A 25,730-nucleotide genomic window follows, 5' to 3' on the forward strand; every position below is an offset into this window, starting at 1 on the left:
GCATTCTATTGGTTGTTCTGGTGTCACATGGCTATAGGGCAGTCACATGAGAGTGGGGGTTGGGTAAAGCGAGGTGGGGAGGGTCGGGGCGAGTTTCCGGCACCGGAAACAGTTCGCCTAGCGATTCTGCCTGCTGCGGCGGCGGCAGCGCGGCCGGTGGGAGCCTGCGGGCCGCGGTCGCGGGTCATGTGACGAGAAAGAGCTCCTGTTGGACGCCGATCCTCTAGATCTGAGCTCCCAGAGCCGGCCCCGGCCATGGGGTGCTGCTATAGCAGTGACAACGAGGACTCGGACCAGGTGCGACCGCAGTGGGGGGACACCGGGAGTCCCCGAGCGGTTCTGGGGGTGGCCAAGGAGAGGGGAGCGGGTTCATGTAAGGCCTTGAGGGTGAGGTGCTGGACCGAAACTGGCAAGGGTCTTGCAGAGCTGGAGCAGCTGAAGGAAAAGTCTGGGAACAGTCCTGAGAAGTTGGGGGTGCGGGACGAGTGGAACTGTAACTGAAAGAGGCGGCCTTGGGGAGTGGAGACTAAGATCTGAGGGAAGAGGCTTCTGGGGGGTTTGGAGGGATATGGAACCTAGGAGGTGGGGCAGTGCATCCCCTAGAAGAGATATAGGCGAGGGAAGAAGGGAGTAATAACTGACATGTATTTAAGTTTATAAATCTCCTTATTACAGAGTGTGTGTGTGTGTGTGTGTGTGTGTGGAAAGGTTTAGCGGACTGGGGAGGAGGATTAGGCTCTGGAGGATTGTGGGAACTGAAAGGGATCCCAGTGGTCCTGGAAGGAAGTGGGGGGGGCGCTTGGAAGGAGAGGCGTAGTAGAGAGTTGGGGAGATGGACTAGGGTTGCATAAGGGCTAGGGAAAACCAAAGAAGACAGAATAGAGATGGAGAGCCTGGGTGGCCTGGGTGGATTTGTTTGGAGAGATGGAGGCCTGGAGGAAGGGGAAGAAACAGAAACTAGAGATGGGGACTCTAGGGCTGAGAAGAAGGGAATGCCACAATTATAAATTGTGAAATGTTAGAAAGTAGAAAAGGAAGTAAATGGAAGAAAAGGGAACAGTGAAATTGGGGAGTGGGGTTAAGAACCTGAGAGATTGGAGTTATGAGGAGAGCGGCTCCTGGGTGAAGGGATTAGGTCAGGAGAACTTCACCTTTTCTGTAGTAATAGTAATAGTTCCATTTATATCATCTTTCACTTACCTTGTCCTATTTTGTCATCATAAGAACTCTGAGAGATTGGGAAAACCAGTAAATAGGGGCTCAGGAGACCTAACCTCCTATTCCTATTTATCTCTGCCTTCTAAACTGTATTTTATGACCTCCAGGTCTTCTATCCCTTCGTGTTTTCTAGGTTCTTCCCTTTGGGTTCATTTTTTTCTCTTCCCAACTTGATTCTCAACCAGTATAACTATACACGTCTTTTTCTCTGGAATCCCTTGCCCTTTTGTCCTTCTCACAACCTCATGTCTTGCCAACCCCTAACACTGGATTATCTTTACCATCTGTCTTCCCTGCTCTTACTTAACCCCCTGCTGAACCTCACTCCCTGATCTCAGCTAGGCTGTCACTCTCTTCATTGTTGTTCAGTTGTGTTAGTCCTGTCTGACTTTCCGTGACCCCTTTTGGGATTTTCTTAGTAAAGATACTGGAGTAGTTTGCTATTTCCTTCTCTAGCTTATTTGACAGATGAGGAAACTGAGGTGAATAGGGTTAAGTAACTTGCCCAGGGCCACACAGCTAGTGTATGAGGCTGGATTTGAACTCAATTTTCCTGACTTTAGGCCCAGCGTTCTATTTACTTGACCACCTACTTGCACTTGGGGCTGTCATTACTGCACAGCAATCTTTTACTGTTTCTTAATAGACTTTTTATCACACTTCCTACAGTGGCTGTTCCAGACTTTTTTTTTCTCTTCTTCAAGCCTACTAAGCCATTCCCTCCCTCTCAGCAGAGGATCTCCACATCCTACTCTACTGAGAAAACAGGTCATTCACTGTAAATTCCCTCTTCCCCATTCTGCATTTCAAAACCCCTAGTTTATCCTCTCCCCCCACACTCATGACTTTTTTTTGCTCCTTTGCTGCTGTCCCTAATGAATCTCCTAAGCCATCTGTTGGTCTTGTGCCCTTGATTCCATCCTTTTTTCCTCTGACAGATTGCCCCCTTAATCATCCCATCTCTAAGTCTCAATCTCATCTTATGACTTCTCTTTTTCCCTGCTGCCTACAAACATGCCCACATCCTTAAAAAACCTTCACTCAGCTCTGCTATCATCTCATGTTATAATTCTCCTCCCTTCCTCAGCTAAATCTCTAGTAAAAGCAATGTGTAATAATTATCTTGCCTTCTCTCATTTCACAAGTCCCTTTAACCTGGCTTCTAACCTCATCATTCTACTAAAACGTTTCAGAGCTTCCCAATGATAAGGACTTCATAATTGCCAAGTCTTATGGCTTTTTCTCAGTCATCCTTCTTGACCCATCTGGATTGCTCCCTCCTGGATATTCTTTCTTCCTTGGATTTTCCAGACACTAATCTCTCATCTTCTCTTCTCACCCATGAGCGCCTTTGCTGAATCATACATGTCTCAACCTCTGTGTTGTGATTGACACTGAAAGCTCTGTTTTTTGCTTTATGTTCTCTCTCAGGTATTCCCATCATCTCCCAGGAATGGATTCAATTAACTGGCACATCTGTATTTAGATGACTTCCACATCTCTATATCCAGTCCTAGTCTCTCTCTTCAGGGCCAGTTTCTCATCCCTAACTGTCGATTAAACATTTTCAGCTGGATATTCCTAGGCAGCTGAAGTTCAGGCGTTTTCAGAACAAAACTCATTCCATTTACTCCTCCATTCCCCTACCCCTCAAACCCCCCTACTTCCTGATATCCCTGTTTCTGTCCACAGTATCTACTCCATGCCTCCCATCAACCAGGGGTGCAAATCTCAAGGTCTTCCTTAGCTCTCCCTCACCCCACCATGTCCAGTTCATTACTGAGTCTTGTTAATTCTACCTTCACATCTTTCCCATTTGTTTCTTTGTCTCTGCTCATACTACAATCACCTTAACATACTTCTTTCAATCAAATGTAAGCTTGATTGAAGGAGCTTTTTTATTTTGAAATTTGTATCCCCAACACCCAGCACAGCACTTGACACAAAGGAGACCCTTAATAATGCTTGTTGAATGAATAGAGTTGCTAAGTGGCAGAACTGAAACTATTATTCAGGTCTCCTGATTTTTAAGCCAGTGTCATATCCACCACAGAAGCATTCAAATATGATTTTAATGTCCCCCTCCACAGAAGGGGATTAGTATATAATTTTATGAATAAACTAGAGGTTGAGGGATAGGGAGTTGGGAAGTCGATATAGGAGCAAAGCAAAGGAATGTAGGAGCAGAGAAAGTGAATTTACGGAGACAGGGATTTGGGGGGAAGTGGAAATCAAGAGGGTTGCTTCATTCAATGTGGGAAACTGCCTTGTGTCTAGGAGAAGGACTAGAACAGAGGGAGTAGCCTAGGGCTGAGGTTTTTGACTTGGGAGGATGAGTCCTAGAGGTAAACAGAGGCTTGAATAATATACACTGGCCCAGGGTATAGAAGATGTGGGATCTGAGACTTGTGAGAAGATAAAGAAGAACTGGAGAGGCCTGGATGGAACAGAAGGTCTCAAGTCTTGGATTCTGATATTTCTTTCCCTGACCTTTCAAGAATTAGCTCTCCAACCAAAGTACAGAGGATTTCCACCTCATCAACTGCACATAGCTAGTTATACAACATTTCTGCATTCATAGGATCATAGATGTAGAGTTGGAAAGAATATGGTCTAATCCCCTTGTTTTGTTGTTGTCGAGTTGCTTTTTCAGTCACATCCCATTTTTTGTGACCCCATTTGAGGTTTTCTTGGCATAGATACTGGAGTAGTTTGCCATTTTCTTCTCCAGCTCATTTTACAGATGAGGAGACGGTTAAGTGACTTGCCCAGGGTCCTACAGCCAGTAAATGTGAGGACTACTTTGAACTCAGGAAATGAGTCTTCCTGACTCCAGGCCCAGCCCTCTATCCACTGTGCCACCTACCTGCCCTTTATTATTAAAATAACCTCCCCTTATTTTACAGATGAGGAAGTTGATTGACTTGACCAGGTTCAAACAAGTCTAAGAGCCAGGCAAGTTTTGAACCGATGTCCTGTGATTCGAGAGCCAGTGCTCTTCCACTGTTTTATGCTGCTTTCTCCAACAGATGTGAAGTAGAAAGGGCAACATCTTACGTGGGTAAATTGAAGCCAGGCAAGACTTACTTCCCTTAGAATGTTCTTAATGATCCTGATCAGCCCTGACCTTAAGTAAATGTGGACCTTCCCTGGGAAGCTCTGCTGTCTATTCTTAGCTGCTCATCGCTTGTCTCAGGGGTTGATTCTGGAGCATTCTTTCAAGTAAGGCTTAGGGTAACTTGGTTTTGATCATTCTTTTCCCCTGGACATTTGCCAGTCATGGGAAATTTGATCCTTCCTGTGGCAGCCTGTTTCATTGAGGACCAAACTGTTCTTTATATCATGACTTCCTTTGATTTGGTCCTCCTGCCTTTTGAGGCCATGTAGAACAAGTCTGTTCCTCCTAAGAGTTCTGTAGATCTGGTAAGGGTAATTATGTGCCCTTTGAGTCTTCACTTGTCCTGGCTAAACATCTCTAAATCTTTAAACTCTTCATGTATAGTCTGAAGTTCCTTTTCAGTGCCTGTCACTCTCTTGGACAGTTTGTTATTGTCTTTGCCCAGATCCAATCATAGTTCTCAGGTGGAGAGAAATCAGGGCTGAGGTCAGCATGCTTCTCACCTCCCCTATGCTGAATGCAGCTCAAGCAAGGAAGCATGAACTTTTGTCATGCTGGCCTTGCTGCCTGACGTTGAGTTTGTAGTCACCTGAATGTTTTCATGTAAACTGAGGCTAATCTAAGTCTCTCCCTGTCTTGTAAGGACTTTTTTTTTGCTTGTTTTGCATCTATACGCAGTTCTTGATCCCATCTGCTTTCTGGAGCCCCAGGAATGTTCTTTTCTTTTTTCCTAGGGCCAGGGAAATCCTATCTAAATCTGATTCTGAGGGAACTCTAATAATTTCCAGATCCATTGAGTTCTACGTATCTGACTAGTCCTGGTAGCTTGAAGCTTCTAGCCTCTTTTGTCCTTATTATATCCTTCCATTGTTGCTACTACCACCATTAATTAAACAAAGAAATATTTATTTAGTTGTTAACCTGCTTGCTCTGTGTAGAACACTTGAGCGTGGCATTCTTTGCTTGAGGAACCATAGAGTTTAGATAACATTCCCTATCCTTATGGAGACTGTTAGTCTAGTGTGTGTGGGGGGGTGGGGTGGGGGGGAACACAAATACAGATGGCTAATTCACAATAAGTGCACCCACGAGTGCTCTGTGAGGTCCAATGAAGATCTCTCCTTTGGGCATTATCTCTTTCCTCATCCTTATCCCTTAAGCCAGAATTGAGTATTACTTATGAGATAAAGGGTAAAGTTGTTTGGTTAGAATGGCACTGTCAGTCAACAGACATTTATTCAACACTGGGCCAAGTGCTGAGGATACAGTTCCTGCTCTCAAGGAGCTTCCAGTCTATATGAGGTGGCAAGCAAACAACCCTCTACAAAAATCAATCTCCTCTCTCTCTCTCTCTTTCTCTCTCTCTCTCTCTCTTCTCTCTCTCTCTCTCTCTCTCTCTCTCTTTCTCTTTCTCTCTCTTTCAGAAAGGCTCTAAGATTAAGGAGCACTGGGAAAATATTGAGAAAATTGAGATACCATCAGGCTTTGAATACCATCATTCTTGATATAGAGAATTACCACTTATGATAAAAATGTCATTTGAACAAGCATAGGAGAGACCTAATTCGCATAGATACTTTCCCAGCATTTTATCAATGACAAATTCCAAAAGTCTGAAAGTTTGGAACAAGAAAGATAATGGGGGCCTGCAGTGATCAGATCATAGCTAGAGTTTTGTGTTCAGTTCTGGGTGCTAATTTTTAAGAACATTTCTGAAGTGTGTCATCAGTTAGTGATGAATGGCTGAAGAAACCAGGAATATTCAGCCTGGAGAAGAATTAAAGGGAAACATGATTTGGGGCAGAGAGAACAGGCTTGTTCTATGTTCTCAAGGATCCTGTCCTCACCAGGGCCAATGGCTGTGGAACCTTTGGGCCTGCTGGAGAAGTACTGGTTAGGGTGATATTTGTTTTTTTTGTTTGTTTTGTTTTTTTGGCTAGGCAATGGGGTTAAGTGACTTGCCCAGGGTCACACAGCTAGTAAGTGTCATGTGTCTGGGGTCGGATTTGAACTCAGGTCCTCCTGAATCCAGGGCTGGTGCTCTATCCACTGCACCACCTAGCTGCCCCAGTTAGGGTGATATTTGACTGGATGATTGGTATAGGCGCCTTGAATCCTCACTTAAAATAGTTGATGGTATTATCTAGCTGCCTCTTTGAGGTACGCCTGAACTCTACTTAGCATGGCCTTTACCAGTCAGTCAGTGAACATTTATTAAGCATCTACTATGTTCCAAGCACTGTGCTGTCTTAGAGATATAAAGAAAAGCAAAAGATGACTTAGCCCTCAAGGAGCTTAACAATCTAATGGGGGAAGACTACACATAAAAGGAAGGGGAGGGAGGGTACCCAGCACAGGGGTGTGAGGAATTCCACAGTGGCTGGCCTGGGCACCCTCCTCTCAGAAAAGTGCTTTGCTCTTATCAGAGAGCAGAGAAGGCCCGGGGTGTGAGGTACTGATGAGTGAGTTCCAGGTTGATGTGAGTTCTTGTGGGCTGAGGAGGTTCCTGGGAGCACGATGAAGTTGAGAGAAGTGCAGCTGAGTGGGGATGACCTATTGTTACAGAGAGGCAATTACAACAGCTTCCTTACTGTCACCCTGCTTTAGATTGCTTTAGTCCATCTTCCGTCAGCTACAAGAAACTACTAAGCACATCCCTCTCGCTGCATTAAAACCTTCAGTGCCTGCTTACAGGATCACAAGATTGGATTTGCAGAGAACATCAGGAATGCTCAGTAAAAATAATATTGTACTGGGTTCATATCTTGATTCTAACATTTCATTGATATGTGACAAGGCAAGCCTCTGATCCTGTTTCTTTATCCTCATCTGTAAAATGGGGATGAATATCTGCACTAGCTATCTCACAGGGTTGTTTTGGGGAAAGCACTTTTAAAACTTAAAGAGCTCCAGAACTGTGAGTAGTGATTATTTTGTTTACACCCACCCCCTTGATAAATGAGGAAACTGAGTTGCAGAGAGAGGAAGTATAGCTGAGCTTTGATTCATGAAATCCAAACTGCTCAGGCAGTGATTCAAGGAATCTTTTCCCATTAGCTCCAGCCTTTTCCTCAGTTTTTTTTAGATTTAGAACTGAAAGGGTCCTGAGAGGTCATCTAATCCAACCTTACCTTTTAGATGAGAAAACTAAGGCCTGAAAAGGTATGAATTAACTGGCTCAGCTCATGTAAGCAGTAGTAAGTAGCAGAGCTGAGATTACACAAAGTGAGTTCTTACTGCTTTGAGCCAGCTTGATCCTCTCTATTGTCTTTGGCCATCCAAATACGTCTTCAGTGGTCTCACCTGTGGGCCATTTGCCTATGGTATGTGTGTGTCTGACGTGGAGTGCCTCACCTCTATTTGAATCCTACTCTCTCCTTTAAGTCTCAGCTTAAACTCCTGTAGAGGCTTTTCTTTACTACTCCAGTGTAGAGTAAAGTCTCTGAGTGTCCATAACATTTGTTTTAATGCTTAACCAAATCCTATCTCATCCTGTTCTCTAAATTGAATTTTAAAAAAAGCCAGTAGTTTCATGGATTTCGAATCAACAAGCATTTATTAAGCACCTGCTATGTGACAGACACTATGCTAAGTGCTGAGGATACAAAGAAAGTCAAAAAAAGAGTGCCTGTTTTTAAGGAGCTCACAATCTAATGAGGGAGGCAACATGCAAACAGTTATTATGTATATACTACATATCTGCAGGATCAATGGGAGATAATCTCAGAGGGAAGGCACTAGTACTAAGAGTGATTGGGAAAGGCTTCTTGCAGGCAGATTTTAGCTGAAACATGAAGGAATCCAGGGAAACCGAGAGGTGATGAGGAAGGAGAGGATTTGAAGCATGGGGGGGACATCCAGTGAAAATACATGGTGTACAGAGCTGGATCCAGTGTCACTGGGTCTCAGAATATATGGAAGGGAGTAAATTATAAGACAAGAGAGAGGAAGAGGCCAGGTAATAAAGGGCTTTAAAAGTCAGATCAGGGATTGTCTGTTTGATCTATCTGATTTTGTATTTGATTCTGGAGCCACTAGAACTGATCGAATAGGGGAGTGACATGGTCAGATTTGCACTTCATTAAGATCAGTTTGACAGCAGTGGAGAATGGACTGAGTGGGGAGAGATTTGAGGCAGGGTGGTGGCAGTGTCAGGAGAGAAGGGAGTGTATTGGAAAGGCAGACAGGCTTTGGCAGCAGATTGGACATGGGGATAAGAGTGAAGAATCAAAGATGATAACTTGGGTTTCGAACTTGAGGGCCTGGGAGGATGATGATATCCTTGATAGTGACAGGGAAGTTAAGTTAGCAAGAGGGGAGGCTTTGGGAGGAAAAAAATGAGTTCAGTTTTTGATATGTTGAATTTAAGGTGTCTAAAGGAAATTCAGTTGGAGAAGTGAGACTGGAGGTCAGGAGAGATGTTAGTGCTGAACACGTAGTTCTAAGAATTGTCTACATGAAGATTATAATTGAATCCATGGGAGCTGATGAGATAACCCAAAGTATAGAAGGAGAAAAGGACCCAGAACAGAGCTTTAGGGGATACCCATGATCATCAGGTATGACTTGGATGAATATCCAGCAAAGGAGGCAGAAAAGGATTGATTGGACAAGTAGAAGGAAAACCAGGAGAGAATAGTATCACCAAAAAAAAAATTGGAAGAGTATTTAGGAGAAGAAGGTGATCCACAGTGTCAGTGATTGCAGAAAGGTCAAGAAGTGTAAGGATTGAGAAGAGGCTATTAAGATTTGGCAATTAAAAAACTGTTGGTAACTTTGGAGAGAACTCATTCAGTTGAATGATGAAGTAGGAATATAGACTGCAGTCAGGAAGAGACTGAGAGAAAAGGAAGTGGAGATACTAATTGTACATGGCCTTCTCAAAGGGAAGTAATAAGATGATCCAGGGCCAGGATCAAGTGAGAGGTTTTTGAGGTTGGGGGAGACATGGGTGTGTTAGGAAGCAATAGAGAAGGCATCAGTAGATAGTAGTCAGTATCAGTGAGAGAGTGGGATCATGGAAGGGGTGATATACTATACTGAAGGTGAGGTGGAATAAGGTCACTTGTGCATGTAGAGGGGTTGGCTTTGGCAGGGAGAATGGCCATATCTTCATATGAGATAAGCGTGGGGAAGGCATCTGAGTGATGTGAGATGAGGTGGAGGGGAGAAGAGGAAGCTCTTGGTAAATGACCTTTTTTTTTTTTATTACTAGTGAAATGTGAGGTGAGCTTGGAGGGATGAGAAAATTTGGGAAAATTGACTCTAATGAGTTAGATAGTGAATTGATTTGGGAGATGTAAAAGGATTGCCTTGTAGCAGTGAGGACCCAAATAAGATTATGTAGCATCAATTTGTAGTGGACTCAGCATGGTTTTGTGGCAGTGGATAGTGGGAGTAATCTAGGGCTGAGGCTTGACAGGACAAGATCAAGACAGAATAGGCAAGGGACTGGAGGAACAGTCTAGAGTTGACCTGGTTTACTAAGGGGTCAAGGTATGGAATTGAAGAGTGTAGGCAGTACAGGAGTGATGTCCTGGGAAAGAACTTAGGGGTAGAAGGATTGGAGGTAATATAATGAGGATGAAGAACAGAGTTGTAGCTTACAAGGCAGAGGTAGAGGTGGAATGTTGTCACAGATTATGATTAGAAAAATATATGTGCCTTGGCTCCCTGAGTGGACTATGTTATGAGTTGGAAAGGACTACAGTTCTGCCTCATTTTATAGGTAAGGAAACAGGTAGAGAAAGGGGAAGGGATTTAATGTCATGTGAGAGGGAAAGGATTAACTCATGTCATGTAGTGACCTACAGAGGGATGGGCTCAATATGTATATTCTTTTTCATGGTTTGATGGCCAAAGTTCTTAGAATCAAAGAACTGCAGGCCTATAAGGAACCTTAGAGTTCATCTTTTCCAACTTTTACCTGAATAGGACTCCCCAACAAATGATCATCTAGGTTCTACTTGAATTTCTTCAGTGACAGAGAACTCACAACCTCATGAACTCAATTCTACATTTATTATGAAACAAATTAATGTTTTTGGACAGCCCTTATTGTTAGGAAGCTTTTCCTTATATGAAGCCAGTCTCCCTTTGCAATTTCTACCCACCAGTCCTAGTTATGCATTCTGTGTGTAAGCAGAAGAAGCTTGCTTCCTTTTTCTTATTGCTAATTTCCTAATCCTTCAGTATAGATAAGGAGATAAAGCATTTATTAACCACTCTAGGCCAGACGCTGTGTTGTGAGCTGGGGATATAAGTACATGCAATGAAGACAGTCCCTAACCTTAAGGAACTTACATTCTAATGGGGGAAAACAACAGGGAAGGGAAATGGCAGTAAGAATGTGGCAATGTAGGCAAATGGGTCAGGAAGGGCCAAGGGGGTCCATGGGGGAGTGGATGTTGGCCAGGAGTGCAGGTGGCATAATGAGGAAGGGAGAGACAAAACTCTGAACTGGACATTTCTTAGGTTATAGAAAGCAGGAGAATTTTTTTTTTGTGGGGGTAGGGGGTATGTGTGTGGAGAGAAACCATGACAGCTGTCTTCAAATATCTGAAGGGCTGTTATGTAGAAGAGGGATTAGATATCTTCTGTTTGTCTTCAGAAGGCAGATCTAGGAGCAGTGGGAGGAGCTGCTTGAGGAAGATTTCTTAACTTCCTCACAGCATTGGCCCAATGGGCAGCCTGAGGAAAGAGTCACTGGAGTCCTTGAAGTAGAAGCTCGGTGATCACTTATTAGGGCTGTTGTAGAGGGTTCTGTTCTGGTACAGATTGAATTGTCTTCACTTTAAGATGCCTTCCAGCTTGGAGATCGAGAGAGGTCTAGCTCAGATTGGGGGTATCACAGCCAAATGGAATTTGGGGGTAAGGAGAAATAGAAGCATTTTGTGTACTTCATGTCTAGTCTGTTGCTGACCCTCTTTCCATTTAGGATCGAGAGGAACGGAAGCTACTTCTGGACCCCAGCAGTCCCCCAACCAAGACCCTAAATGGAGCAGAACACAACTACCACAGCCTGCCTGCAGCCCGTACAGATGAGCAGGCCTTGCTGTCTTCTATCCTTGCCAAGACAGCCAGGTCAGAGTGGAAGGAGCTGTGTCTGCTCCAGCCCCTTTTACCTGTAGGATAAGGAATATCATCCTCCTTCTGTGCTCAACTCAAAGGAACCCTTCTCTGACCCCACCCCCTTTGCATCTCACAGAATTACTTGTTTTTTCCTCCTTATAGCGAACACGAAGGAACACACACACACATACTCTCTCACTCTCTTTCTCTCTCTCTCTCTCTCTCTCTCTCTCTCTCTCTCTCTCTCTCTCTCTCTCACATACCTATTCTGTATCTCTAACCTTTAGTAGTATGTGTGCTGATTGAGGGCAAGTCTTTTTCGAACATCTCCTTCTGAGCTGAGTACTTAGTTAAGGGTCCTTTAGGCTTCAGTTCTGCCCTGCTGGAGGCTCTAGAGCAGGGCTTCTTAACCATTTTTGGTGTCATGGAACACACTGGCAATGAGGTAAAGCCTATAGATACATCAGAATAATTTTTAAAAATATATTCATAATTAAAGGAAATGTTAAATTTCAGTTAGAGGTTAGTGAAAGATGTTATTTTTTTTTCACATCCAAGTTCTCAGACCCACTGAAATCTATCCATGGACCCCAGGTTGAGAACCCTTGTTCTAGAATCTAATGAATCCCCTGGGGGAGGTGTGGAAGAGGAAGTTAGCTCCCTGTCCCTATCTCCCACCTAGGCTAGAGGCATCTAGTCTGTGTAATGGAGGTCTTTCCAGTTCTCTGCCACCCTGCTTTGACTGATGTATGAATAAATTGTGGTGAATTGTTGGATTCCACGTAAAGACCCCAGGATCTTCTCATCCATTTTTAACTGAAGTCTCAGTTATCTTTTTCCCCAGCAACATCATTGATGTATCGGCAGCAGATTCCCAGGGCATGGAGCAACATGAGTACATGGACCGAGCGAGACAGTACAGGTGAGGGGAATAGGGACAAGGGACTGACAGCTTCCTTTCTAGTCTCTCTGTCCCCTCTGCCCCAGGCTCTGAAACCTCTGACTCATTAGCACTGTCGTCTTCAGGTAATTGAGTGAGTCAGTTAATCTGAGCCCTTACCTGTAAAATTAGGGGGTTAGACTAGATCCAGGTCCTTTCTACGTCTTTGAAAATGAATTGCCTGTTTGTTCCTCCCACCACCCTGGGAATGGAACCAGGGCAAAAGAAGTTAAGGTTTTCATAAGGTCACATAAGGTCATTGAGTGAGAATGGAAAGAACACTGACTGGTCTGCTAAACTCCAGGGCAGGAGCTACATTTACCCCATTTCCTGATTGTGGAAGAACATGATGAGGAATACAGAGGACCTATATCTTCTCTTGTGCTCCTCCCCTATAGTACTCGCCTGGCTGTCCTGAGCAGTAGCTTGACTCATTGGAAGAAGCTGCCACCACTGCCATCACTCACCAGCCAGCCCCACCAAGTGCTTGCCAGTGACCCTGTCCCTTTTGCAGATTTACAGCAGGTAAGGCCATGTCTTTTGCTTTTTTCTTCCCTGACTTAGGCCAGCCCAGTTCTTGCCTTGCCATTAATTCCACCCACGGTGATTACCCTTTTCCCTCTCTGCTTATCCAGGCTGTTCCAATTTCCTGGGCACGTGGTTAACAGTTTAGGTGTTATTAGAGTAGGGGTTGTTTCCTTCTGGGAGTTCTCTTTCTTGGCAGCCTTTGGGAGGTGGGTGGAGAGAAGAGAAGGGGATAGTACCAGCCATGAGAGGAAGACAAATGGCTGAAAGAGGGCTATCATGAGCCCTCTCCCCTCTTAGTATTTTATTTTTTTCTTTTTTGGAAACACCCCCTGTCCCAGTGTTTTTCTCACGTGTCTTACATTCTTTTGTTCACTACCCTGCTGGACAGTATTTGTCTGTATTTTTGTAACTGCCTTTTTCTTGCAACTTTAGGTCTCCAGAATAGCTGCTTATGCCTATAGTGCACTTTCTCAGATCCGGGTCGACGCAAAAGAGGAGCTGGTCGTGCAGTTTGGGGTCCCATGAGGATGGTTTCTGGAGATCTCTCCCTTGTTCCCGCCTTCCTTTCCCTTTATTTCTTCCTGCTTGTACAGAAACCTAACTTGCAACTAATCACAGAGGAGAAACTACCATGGCAGTCCAGAGGTGTTTGACACACAATGAGTTCCCAAGAAGCCTTTGTGCCATGTGGCCCTGGCTGAATACTTTGTGGGGAGGATCTATGATGTTTTGCCACTTGGGGGGTGGGGGGGAGGCAGAGCTAGAGGAATGGGAAGATAGGAATTTGGATATGAATTATTATTTCATGATTGGGGGTGGTGGGTAGGAAGAGATTTGGCTTCCTTGAGATCACCCTTCTGTGTTGGGGCTTGAACTGATATTAAGGGACTAAGAACTAAATTGGTTGTTTCTATTTCTCACACCCAGTTTTACATGTTTGATCCTTTTATTTGTTTTGGTTTGCCACCCTCCATAAAGGACATCTATCCATCCTGGCTCCAGCCCTTCTGTCCTTGTCCTTACCATGCCAGCCTCCCACTTCTTGTACAGCTTTAAAGTTAACTAGATACCTTTGCAGGGATAACAGCAGCAGGGGCTCAAAGTGGTAGAATGATCTCCAACTGGAGGTCTTGACATTCTTTGACCTTTGGAAAGGGTTACCATCAGAAAGATTGCAGGAAAAGTACGGGGGGGGGGCTGTCAAGCCTGTTAGATGATGCACTCTGAGAGTTTCTAGATATCTGTCAATCAAGTTTCAGGCTTCTGAATAGCAAGGTGGGATACAGGCCAGATTCTGCCTCCTTAAGTATGCTTGGGGCTGGGTGGTGGTGTGCTATCTGAGTTGCTCTCTACTCTGCCCACCTTTTGAAAGGCACCTCAACGCGCAGCTGAGGGACTCAAGCCCCCTAGAACAGCTCATTTCCTTTACTGCTGAGGGAGAGGGTACCAGAGTCTTAGGGGCTTTGGGGCTTTAAGCATGGAGAGAGTTATAAAAAATTATGTTTCAATTGGACCTTCTTGGGCTTGACATTCATTTGTCTCCAGATAGTGGCTGTGATCCGGTCTTGCTTGGTGACACCACTGAAGTCAAAGGTAGTAATTCGGGGTAGGATGGACAGCACATATTGCCTGCAGGGAGGATATAGGATTGCGGGCTCTCCAGAATGGGTTGAAAGAGGAAAGAGTCATACTGGGGGGATTGGATATGAATCCAAGGCCACTTAACTATGTGCCCCAAAGAGTTACTAATATTTTCCTCCCTACATTAGCTCCTTCAGTAATAAGAGCAAAGTGACCCTGGATACAATCAGGGTAGAAGTAGGTTGTAAGTACTGCCATTCTTCTCCAAAAATACCTAAGGGAATTAGCATCTGCAGCCAGTGTGATGGGGGGGGCGGGGTGTCACTAAATCATTAGAATAACTTCCCATATGTTCCACTCATTGAGTCTTTTGCCATTCTCAGATATGTTGACTTAGGAATCTTTCCCACCCACACTCAGTCAGGTCACTCTCCTTTCTAGGCCTTAAAGGAATTTCACATAGGCCTCTTCTTCCATTCCATTCCACTCCCTTCCCTGAAAGAAAGTGACCTTTTGATTTGGCCAAGAATAACCTCCTTTGGAGAACCTGGTAAAGTTCCCTTTCTCCTAAATCTATAACTTGTGCTGTCCCCTCAGTCTATACTTAAGGGGGTGAGACTCCAGAGCCTTCTGTTCCCTTTCCTCAGGGGTCTCAAGGTAGGGGCATTACCTGTACCCCTTCTCCTCTTCAATAGGGTTCCCATGGAGAGTCAAGCTACGAAGCTTGGGAAGACTTGACAGCTTATCCACTTCTGGCAGGTGATGGATGCAGTTGCCATGGAGATAAAGGACACTTAAGTTGGAGAAGGTGGTCAGCACCTGGTGGGTGAAGAAGGGACACAGTACCAGGTTGAGTAGGATCCAGTGGCTGGTTTATGGAGGTGGCAGGAGAATTGGGGAATCTAATCTTGAAAAGAGGGGGTGCTCTTTTCTTTAGAATCCACTCTCTGAGTGACCTGACCCCTTCTATCCTAGAGACTTCTGGAGACTAGGAGGCAGTATGGTCTGGTGAAAAAAAGACGAGAGGCAGGAGATTTCTGCCATCTACTCCCTATATTTCTTATTACTTGAGAGTTCGCTTTTTTCCTTATGACAGCCTTATGAGAGTAAGTAGTGCAAGGAATATTAGCCCCATTTATAAGTGAGAAAATGGGCTTGTATCAAGGGTGGTCATGTTCTCATGAGGCAGAGGTCGTGGTCTCCTGACATGATATGTTCCATGTTTTTCCCACTCTATTTTACTGCCCCATCTAGCTCTTAGGACTGAGCAAGTCTCTTAACCTTTGTTTCCTTATTACAAAATAATAAGAAGTCATATCCCTAGTGGTTTGATGTTGACAAAGCACTTTCTTCACAAGGGCCCCGTAAGGTAAGTGGTACAATAGTACCTTCCCAATTTTAGAGATGAGGATTTAATTTCACAAATATTAAGTGTACATAAGGTATTGGAAACATAAGACTTGGAAAGGTCAAGTAACTTGCCGCAGTCACACATGTAGGAAGGGGCACATCTGGGAATCAGATTCAGGCCTCATTAAGATCTCTCCAAGCCCCCCAAATTCTAATTCTTTTACTCTTCCTCTTACGTACCCAGAGGAGAAAAGTGAGGCACAGGATAAGTTCTGAAGGGCTGTGTTACACTGTTTTTTATTTCTCTTTTCCCAATGTCCAGTGGTTAGCATGGTCTTTAGCTTAGTATACTAAGTGTTTATATTCTTCTTCAGTAGTGTTGGGTACCCATTTCTAAGCTGCTTGTAATGACCCACAGAGAGAGACTCTGGGGGAAAAGAACAAAATTCTTACCACGGGAAAGTAAGGAGCCAGTTCTTACTACTTTTCCATACCACTGTCTTCCCCACAGTGCTAGATATATGGCAAGTGTTTCATAAATATCTTGTGCCTTGTACAACATTGATATTTCCTCTTGGGATCTCCCCCCCACCCCCTTTTGCCTGCAGCCTATGTCTTGCTTGGCATTCTCTTCCCTCCCTTGGGAACTTAGGCACCTACGGGGTCAATGTTGGCCAGGTCATTGAAGGACAGGTCAATCCAAGCCAGGTTCTGGGGTTGCTCCAACAGCTGCGACAGAGTTTGAGTGAAGTCATTCAGGTCATTGAGCACGTTGTTGTTAATTCGCAACGCCTGGGTCAGTGACTTACCCTCCTTAGAACGCTTTACTGGCCGGAGCCCAATCCTAGGCTCCTCACTTGTCAGGTCTGCAGGGACAGATCACAGAGAGTGAAGTTAGCCAGGAGCACCCAGGCAAGGGTCCTCTCTTCTTCCCATCTCAGTCAGAGGCCAACCAGGACTGTGAAGAACTCAGTACTGGTCTTAAGGGTCACGGTCATGGGCTGAGTTATCATGAGTCCAGCAACCAGAGTGAGGTAAACTAATCTCTGCCCTGGTCAGGGTTCACCTGGAATTTAATTCTGGAAGCCAAGTTTTAGGAAGAACATGGACAAGTAAAGGAATGGAAATAGGGCCAGATAAGGATAAATTGAAAGTCGTGGGGAAATTTATGCTGGGGAACACTGAGTTGGGGGACAGGTAACCCTCTTCTGTAGAAAAAGAGGAAATGTGTGAGCCCAGAATTGGACCCATTGTGGGGAGGGTAGTGGAAAGGGCACTAGGTTTGGAATTGGACCTATCTGAATCCCAGCCCTGCTACAGCGAGCTCTCTGACTACTTTATGTCCTTTGGGCCTCATTTTTTTTCATCTCTAAAATGAGAGTTTGGACTAGGTTACTTAGAAATTCTTTGATCTAAAAAACCCAAACAAACCAAAAAACCATGATGCCAAATTACAGGAAGCCGACTTCATCTAAACTCATAAAACAAGTGGATTAGACTCATAAAACACCCTAACTAGTCCAGCGTATGTCTCTTCCACTTTTGGATGCTATGAATTTACAGCCTGTTATGGTAACTTATTTTCAGATAACGGCTTATTTAAGAGATCTCATCCAACTCTTTTTTTTCAGAGAGGAGAAAAACTTAGACCCAGAAAGATAATGGGACTTATTCAAAGTCACACAAATCAGTGGAAGAGCCAAGAACCAGAGTCTAGGTTTCCTGAATGCTGTTGTCTCTTCTGTTTTCCAAGTGCAAATCTGACAGTACCACCAGAAACCACCCGAAAACCTTCTTAGTTTGTTTCTTCCCTCCCTGCTGCCACACACAGTTATTTTCTTCTTCTGAGGTGCAGATTGTCCAGTACTTGTTAGGGGGTTCTGTGGTGGACAGTCATTACACAGTGGAGATTCTGGGGACGGAAGGGGGGGCAGACAAGGCTCGTGTGAGGGAAAGAGGGAGAGGCTAGTGAAGGCAAGGGCTGATCTCCCTACTTCAAGAAGAAATGCTGAAGATAAAAGAGACAACTGGCTTTAGTGTCGAAACTACCGACTGAAAGAATGTCAGAAGGATGGCTCCCTTATTTTATAAAACAGGAAGCCAAGGTACAGAAGGAAAAAGAAATATGCCTAAAAAGCACAGTGCTAGCCAGTGACAGAACACAGTGCTCAATAGCCAGAAGAAGGGGAGGGAGATATTTTGCTTTTAGTCAGCTTCTCTCTGAGGGCAGATGCCTGAGCTAAGACCATCCACATCTAACTCTGTCACCTGGAATATTTCTTGAGGAGATGGGGACAAAGTATATACATTTTTATGTTTTCATGCTCACAAAGAGAGTAGAAAGTGTCCCTTTGTTCAGTGACGCACTTATATATGTCTGTCACAGTGCTCAGCATTTTAGTCAGAGAGTTTCTACCCTCAGGGAAGTCACAAGGCTTGAGATGGTTTGCCAGATGAGGAACACACTAATCCAAATCAAATGGCCTGGTTCTATGCTGTCCTGAAGCAAATTGGCCTCCTTTTTGCATTTGTGGCCTCTCATCTGGCTTCCTGCCTTTAATCTGATCATAAGTTCATAAATTTGGAACTGAAGGGGATGTCAGAGGTCACCTAGTTTAACTCATTTTGTATATGAAAAAACTGAGCCATCAGGAGCTTCAGTGACTCCAGGGTTCTCTTACAGCTACCAGGCACTCTTACTACCTGCTCTTCCTATTAACTGGTTCAGTCTCTAGCTTCACTAGGGGATGAATAGCCCAGTTTGCCCCTCCAATTTCTTTGCATATTTGACTCCCAGAAAAAGCAGAAGAGAGAATAGCATCTGCAAGCCTGTCTGACTCGCTGACTTTGCTTTGTTATGTACCTATGATGCTCTCTTTAAGATCGGGAGAGGTTGTTACTCATCCTAACTCCCTCCAGCCTAGCTCTCTGCCCTCTGAAGACCAGAGCTGGTGTGAAAACCAATTTGTTGTCTGAGGAGCATTGGGGTCAAGTCCTGACTGCCACTCAGTAATAATTCTCACATTTATATAATGTGTTTAGGTTTGCAGGCAGTATTAATGGATAGAGCCAGCCTTGAAACCAGGAAAACCTGGGTTTAAAACCTGTCTCTGACACATACTTGCTTTGCAACCCTGGGGAAGTCATTTAATTTCTCAATGGTGGAGGAAGCTCTTTTGAAAAAAGGTGAAGACCTGCAGTAGTAGAGAGTTTCCTCACATGGGAGTTCCCTATACCAATGAAAGCACAGGGCCCAGTCCCTATCCCTTTAAGGTTTGCAATGTACTTTCTTCACAACTCTAGGAAGTAGACAGTACGGGTATTTATTTCCACTTTAAAGAAACAGAGGCAGAGAGAGTGACTTTGCCATGATTTATTCTTCCAGTCCAGCACAACAAATAGTTATTAAGCAGCTGCTATGTGCACAAAGTTGTGCTAGGTACTGTTGTGCTGGATCCTACCTGTACTCTGTAGCAAAAGCCAAGACTTGGGGCCACTGTTCAAACTACTTTGTTTTGTTTGTTTGTTTTTTTATTTTATTTTTTTAAATGCCATGATTTCAAAGATAGCAAGTGTGTATCTAGTTTTGTGACTTTGAGCAAGTCAAGTCCCCTGTTTGGGCTTCAGCTTCCATATATGAAAAAATAGCTGGCGTTTACATAGAGTGCTTTAAGATTGGTAAAGCACTTGCCAGACCTCTTGTTAGGCCCTCAATATCTCTGAAAAGCATTTGCTGCGAGATCCTCCTTTTTACAAATGGGCTCAGACAGGATAGATGCTGGCTGACTCACAGTGCTAGTGTCTGGGGTTCAAGATGAATTCAGGTGTGTATTCAACAAGTGTTTAAGTGCCCATTATATACCAGGTACTATGCCACCCAATGAGGGAGTAAAAGGGAGAAATCTCTAAGTCCCATTCTCTAGTTCTATTATTTTCATAAAAATTACATTAGCCGTGTGAAGGCTCCTAGTTCCTATCCAGTTTGGCCTTTTAAAAGACGCCAGACCATAACGTTTTAATCTTTTCAAATACATTTTAAAACAGCAAAGGTCTGGAGAAGGAAAAAGAAATAGTTTCTCCAAAGATGGAGAATGTAGCCCAGGCTGAATGGAGGGAAGAGAGAGAGAGGAAAGAGGCTGTGCACATCGGGCTTACCTTGGATGAAATTTACATTTTTGAAGGAGAAGTCGAGGGGTGGTTCCTGTGCCAAATTCTTCACATGATCCCAGTTGTCAGTCATATTTCAGCCATTGTGGGGGGTATAGGAGAAGCATGGGGTCCTGGGCTGCTACTTTTGGCCTAAGGAGACAGAGAAGGGCTGCATTTGGAGAGTATTTTTTTGCCCTGCAACATGCTTTCCCATCAATTTCAGTCTTACAACAACCCTGGCAAACAGGACAGGAAGATAGCCCTAATTTTGCAAAAGAAGAAGGGGAGATGGAACAGTGAGAAGATGGGGTTTGCTCAGCAAGCCAGTGGTATAGTTGGATGTCTTCCCCTACAGAAACCAATATCCTGGGGTGGGCAGGGAAGCAGTGCAGGGTGGGAAAACATAGATGAGTACCAGGTAATTTAAGAAGGGGGAGAAAGCTAACAACTCAGTGGTGGCAGGGAAAGGTTGCCTAAGGAGACATGAACCTAGGTAAAGGAATCTAAGGATTCTAAGACATGGAGGAAGAGTATCTACACAGCTGTGATCATATCACTTTCAGGATGTCACTGATAGAGGGAACTCTTCAAGGACATACTACCAATGCAACCCATAGTCCTAGCTCCCTATAACACCAAAAGTTTAAGTCAGTTGCCCAGGCTCACACAAACCAGTATGTGTTGGAGCTTGGATTTAAAAACCCAGGTTTTCCTGGCTTTGAGGCCACTATCCACTGTGCCTTGCTGTCTCTCACTGGTTCCAGGATAAAATGCAAACTTCTCTTGGATACATAAAGTTCTAATCTGGCTTCATCCTACTTTTACAGGCTTATTGTACATTATCCCCCTGGGTTTGAGTCCTGCCTTTGACATATATTGGTTGTGTTATCCTGTATGAGCCTCATTATAAATTGAGGGGGTTGGAGCAGATAGCTTATACAGTCACATCCAGCTCTATGATCCTTTGACCTCTGGCCTCTGTGACTGTGCTCAAGCTGTCTTCCAAACTCATCTCTACCTCTTGGAACCCCTAGCTTCTTTTGAAGGTCATCTCAAATGCCATTTCTTTCACAAGGCCTTTGCTAATTCCATCAGCTGCTAGAGCCTCTTCCACCAAAAATGTCCATATTTCTTCTGATAGAATGCCAATAGTTGCTACTTAAATTCATTCAGTTAATCAGTGATGTAGCAGAAGAACCAGAGAAGGATATATTAAATAGGAGAACCAGAAGAAAGCAATGTCATACAAACTAAAAGTAAAAATATTTAGGAGCAAGTGATAGGTCAAGAGTATGATGATAGAAAAGGGCATCTGATTTAACAGCTAAAGGATTGAGAGTTATCTGTGAGAAAACGGTTTTAGATCAACAGTGGAATTTTAGGAGAGATGCTGGTAGCCTGAGAAGTGAGGAAGGAAAGGCAACAAGTATAGGATGACTCCGAAAGGGACAAATCCCCGTGTCTAGGGGCTGTAAGTTGATAGCTTTATGTAATATGTATTTTGGGGGCGGGGGGGAGGTGTATGGGGTGTTCAGGAGCACTAGCACCTCTGGGGTGAAGGCTTATTGAGTCACTTTTCAGGAGCTGCTCATCCACTTTTGGTATCCACTTGATTCACCCAACTCACCTGTGGCTCCAGGAAGCTTGCAGTGGCCACACCCCACTAAAACCATCTCAGCAGACAGACTAAACCAAGTTAAAGGTAACTGACAGACCTCAAACCCCTGGTGAGTTAGCAGAATGTCCACCCCAAGCACGTGAAGACTTTTTCTGGCAGAATGGGCAGACGAGAACAGTTTGTTCCAACAGCCACAAAGGCAGCCGGAGCAGATGCTGTGGAGTGCTGAGAGCTTGGTCAGGCATCAAAGATGCCAAGGTCATGCACTGCATCCTGGGCCATCACCAATTATCTTGACTTTTGTCCCATTACTGTATTTCTATGACTTGGGAAGAGAGAGTGAGGCTGATGATTATGCAGCTCTACCTCACTTAAATCCAATTTCACACACAAGCCAAGACATAATGCATGATGTCATTGGTCCTCTTTAAAAACAGAAGGACAAACAACAACAATATATAGGGCAAGTGAAAGATTTTTAAGGATAGGGGAGGTCTGATGATATTTGTTGTTTGGCCTTCATTTTTGAAGAGGACCAGTGACATAATGGGTGATTGTAGGCAGCAGTGAAAGAGCAAGTAAATAGAGAGTGAAGGAAGATAAGTGGATGGGATCAAGAGCACAAATAGAGAAGTTGGCCTTGGAAAAGAGAACCACCTCTTTCTTAGAGACTGGGGCACTAGGGATACAAATTTTTAAATAGGCAGTGCTTACTGTCAGAGACCTTAAAGTCTAATAAAGTTGGGGAGGCTCAGATACATACACAAATAAGAATAAGAATGGAATAAGGGCAAATACAAGATCTAGTGAGCAGGAAAATCAAACTGAAAAGAGTACTCATTTGGGGTAAGGCTTCAAGGAAGGGACACTGACCTTTTCCTTAAAGGAGAAAGAATATGATAGTGTTTTAACACAATAATGATAATATAATATTCTAATAAGAATAGGTGGGCCTCCAAACTTAATACTCAAATCAGTATATCTCAGATATGGGAGTAAAAGGAAGGAATGGAGGATGATACGGAGGAATTTTAAGGTATGTCATAGGAAAATAGAACTTACCGTAGATGGATAACTTTGCTTTTTTTCTCACTAAGGTAGGAATTGAGGTCTTCTGAAAGAGGAGGAAAGGGAGTAGCACATGGAAATTTGAAGAGATGAATCACTTCAAGGAATCTTGAAAATCAATCGCAGAAGAATAAAAAGAATGTCATGCATCTTTGAGCGTCCAGTTGAGATTAGATAAGTGGAATCCAATCAGCAGTCAGTTTGAGTGCCTTCTTCTTTTGGCTGTTTGAGGAGAATTAGAAGACCAGGAGAGTGAGGGTAACGGGTTTGGCAAAATCATGAAAGGCAAAAGAGTCAAGGGTAGATATTAGTGTGCTGTTGAAATGGTCAACTCTAGGGCCAGAGCAAGGGTGGAACAAGAATAAAGAGACAGGTTATGCTGAGGATGAAAGATAGTTTTAGTAGTAATGCAAAAGACTACAAAGGGTTATGATAAAAGATTCAGGACCACAAACAGCACAATTGTGGGTAATGAGTGAATTTTAAAGTACAACCATCTCTATGGGTAGCTTGGGCATAATGATGACCTAGGTAATGTGACTTAAGGTTGATAGTTTGGGAGGCTAGGGTGTTTTAGGGGACTTCAGTGTGTAAACTGAAATCCCCAGATATTCAGGCAGGGTTTGGGACAGGGGGAAAGACTGAGCCAAGTATTATACATGAAAAAGGAGAGTGACCATGATACCAAAAGATCTTATGCCCATTTTATAGATGAAACAAATGCTGAAAAATGTTAAGTAACTTGCCCTGGGTCACAAAGGTAGTCTATGTCTGAGACAGGATTTAAGTTCAAGTCTTCCCGACTCCAAAGCCTAGCACTGTATCCACTATGCCAGTTAAATACCATTTAGAAGAATATATTGGGCCTAAAAAGAGGGAGTGTTTGCTGAGTAATAACTACAGATGGAGGATTTAGAAGCAGCACTGGGGAGCGAGGAATGTATTTTTTCTTCTGTCCTAGTCTACGAGGAGAAATGAGAGAAGGAACAAACGGCACTTAAGAAGTCGTAATTCTATGTCTTCTGGAGACATCCATGTTTCTAGAGGCACATGAAGATACGGTATTAAAGGGGTGTAGGAGGCTGCTTGCCCTAGGTGGCAAAATTTCTAGTTACTGGATCTACTCAGGTGGCTATTAATATCTGAGCTGTTTTACTGAAAAGGGGGGAAACCAAGGAATAGTCTCCATCTGGGCTGGCTGGCTTGCCTGTGTCAGAACCCCCATGTTCCCATATCAAAAACACCCTTTCCCCTCTTTTGGTAGAGCTCTCCTTTCCCCATCCCAATGGTAAGGTGTTCAAGGAATTTGAAATTTCTTAGGCTAAGGAAATGGGGAGGGAAGTGCCTACCCTGTGCCATGCCTAGCAAGTACCTCAAAAGTCCCTAATTGGTCTCCCTGCCTCCGTCTCTGGCCTCCATTCCATCTACTGGAGTTGCCAAACTGAGATTCCTAAAGCATAAGTCACTCCTCTGCTCCAGATGCTTCCAAACTGTCACTAAGTTAAAATATAAACTTTTGTTTGATATTTAAAGCCCTTCACAAGCTGCCTCCAGCCTACTTTCCCAGGCTTATCACTCCCTTCAGACACCTTACCCTCCAGCCAAACTGGCCTTTGTGCCTTTGCTCAAGCAGTTCCTGCTCCACCTCACCCCCATGCCTGGTATATACTTCCCCCCCCACCTTTACTTTTTAGAATCCCTTAGTTTAAAGTTAAAATTCAAGTACCTCTTCACTAGACCGATCTTGTTCACTTGCCAGCTGCCATTACCGCTCCTGACTTACCATATCCCTTCCTCAATTATTTTGCATTTTACTTATGTGTGTTACTGTAGTTTCTCCAAAAAAATATTCTCGAGTGCTAGAACTTTTTCGTTTTGTCTTTGAACAAACTGCTTAGCCCAGTGCCTGGAATATAAGTAGGCACTTCGTGCTTGCTGAATGAATTATGAATGGGGTTCCCACTCCCCACTCCCCACCCCTTGTGCCTGGCGCTCATCTCAGGCTCTCTACCAGGTCTGTGTTACTTTCTCCCCGGACTATCTCAGGTTTCTAGCTTAGCTGTCCCTGCCTTGGGGCCATCTCAGGCCCTTGTAATAGGGCTACCTATACTTGGCATGACACCTGTACCCGCCTCAGTCCTTGCCCAATGGGCTCCCCAGCTGCTGCCCAAACCTACCAGCTCCGTCTCCTTCAGCCTTCCCATAGACCGCGGCACACTTACTACAACGCCATGGCAACCATCATTGTCATAGCCTCCCCACCTCTATACGCCCTGCCCTGAGGAATGCCGGGACCCACTGCAGTCCCTGCCCCTTGCCGTGGCCGATGGGAAAAAACTTTTACTTAGCTGCAAGGAATGCTGGGACTTGTAGTTTAAGGTTTCCAAGGTCAGAAACCGAGACTTCAACACGGTCTGGCCTTCTAAAGCTGCTCAGTCCCTACAGTCGTCGCTCCTAAGTTCTTCGCCCCGATCACCTTTACCAACCCCTCTCCATTCTCCGCTCTGGCGTGGGGCCCCCTTTCCAATCCCTGATGGAGCCGCGAGGAATACTGGGATTTGTAGTTCAAGCCTCCTTCGGAGTGGGTAGAGACTGTGCTCCTCCCCTCTCCGGCTCCAGACTCACTTCTCCAAAGCAAACTCTCTCTTTTCCCCGCCCTTCCGGGGCTACAAGAGTGCGTATGCGCTCCAGGATGTCACCTTGGTTTGACCAATGAAGTCTCAACACAGAGGGGGCGGCGCTGCAGTTCAAACTGTGGGTCTGGGCGGTGACGGCGGCGGCGGCGGCCGCGGTAGCAGTAGCTACAGGGGGATGGAGGTGGGGAAGTGGCGAACTCAGTGAGTCTCGAAAGTGGGACCCTCAGCCGGCCCCGGGCGCTCAAGCCCCTAGGCGGGACGCGCGCGTGCGCGGCCAGGTGAGACGGGAGGGGAGTCAAGGATGCACCCTAGTGTGGGAGTGAGGAAATAGAAGGGAGGTGTCGCGGAAGGGGGCGGGGGGAGGACGATGAGAGGGGTCTCCAGAGGGGCGGCGAACAGGGGGAGGGGAGGGTAGAGGAGGGGGCGGCGAGGAAGAAAGGGGAGAGCTCCAGG

At 44.7% G+C, this 25,730-nt stretch overlaps 2 protein-coding genes across 9 annotated transcripts; one reads left to right on the forward strand and one right to left on the reverse strand.

The window, feature by feature from the left end:
- The first annotated feature begins 86 nt into the window (after positions 1-86).
- LAMTOR1 (late endosomal/lysosomal adaptor, MAPK and MTOR activator 1) lies at positions 87-13,870 on the forward strand. The gene is made up of 5 exons (XM_020967847.2): positions 87-297; positions 11,274-11,419; positions 12,252-12,329; positions 12,746-12,872; positions 13,308-13,870. Exons 1-5 carry the CDS (start codon positions 256-258, stop codon positions 13,398-13,400), a joined length of 486 nt encoding a protein of 161 aa, XP_020823506.1. The 5' UTR covers positions 87-255; the 3' UTR covers positions 13,401-13,870.
- LRRC51 (leucine rich repeat containing 51) lies at positions 5,780-25,362 on the reverse strand. Of its 8 annotated transcripts, none has more exons than XR_013487823.1 (7): positions 24,819-25,084; positions 22,636-22,863; positions 19,962-20,105; positions 16,467-16,672; positions 15,127-15,275; positions 11,689-11,859; positions 5,780-6,889 (listed from the first exon to the last, which is right to left on the reverse strand). XR_013487823.1 is itself a non-coding variant. In XM_020967842.2 (6 exons), the coding sequence occupies exons 3-6, from the start codon at positions 20,044-20,046 to the stop codon at positions 11,814-11,816; spliced, it is 486 nt and encodes a 161-aa protein (XP_020823501.1). In that variant the 5' UTR covers positions 20,047-20,105; positions 22,636-22,863; positions 24,819-25,084; the 3' UTR covers positions 7,874-11,813. The 8 variants fall into 8 exon arrangements, 6 of the variants coding, with proteins under 6 accessions (XP_020823501.1, XP_020823498.1, XP_020823499.1 ...); XR_013487824.1 differs by lacking the exon at positions 5,780-6,889 and adding an exon at positions 7,874-11,460; XM_020967842.2 differs by lacking the exon at positions 5,780-6,889 and having other exon boundaries at positions 7,874-11,859.
- Between the last annotated feature and the right edge of the window lie 368 nt (positions 25,363-25,730).

Source organism: Phascolarctos cinereus, unplaced genomic scaffold, assembly GCF_003287225.1.
Source record: "Phascolarctos cinereus isolate Bilbo 61053 unplaced genomic scaffold, phaCin_HiC Scaffold_726;HRSCAF=1367, whole genome shotgun sequence".
Classification (NCBI taxonomy): domain Eukaryota; kingdom Metazoa; phylum Chordata; class Mammalia; order Diprotodontia; family Phascolarctidae; genus Phascolarctos; species Phascolarctos cinereus.

Coding starts and splice junctions, on each gene's coding strand:
- LRRC51 (XM_020967839.2), bottom strand. CDS start 20,046: ATGACTGACAACTGGGATCATGTGAAGAATTTGGCACAGGAACCACCC. Junction 16,673..19,961: donor AAATGTAAATTTCATCCAAG/GTAAGCCCGATG, acceptor CTGTCCCTGCAG/ACCTGACAAGTGAGGAGCCT. Junction 14,021..15,126: donor GAAGAGGAGAAGGGGTACAG/GTAATGCCCCTA, acceptor CCCTTTCCAAAG/GTCAAAGAATGTCAAGACCT.
- LAMTOR1 (XM_020967847.2), top strand. CDS start 256: ATGGGGTGCTGCTATAGCAGTGACAACGAGGACTCGGACCAG. Junction 298..11,273: donor ACAACGAGGACTCGGACCAG/GTGCGACCGCAG, acceptor CTTTCCATTTAG/GATCGAGAGGAACGGAAGCT. Junction 11,420..12,251: donor ATCCTTGCCAAGACAGCCAG/GTCAGAGTGGAA, acceptor CTTTTTCCCCAG/CAACATCATTGATGTATCGG.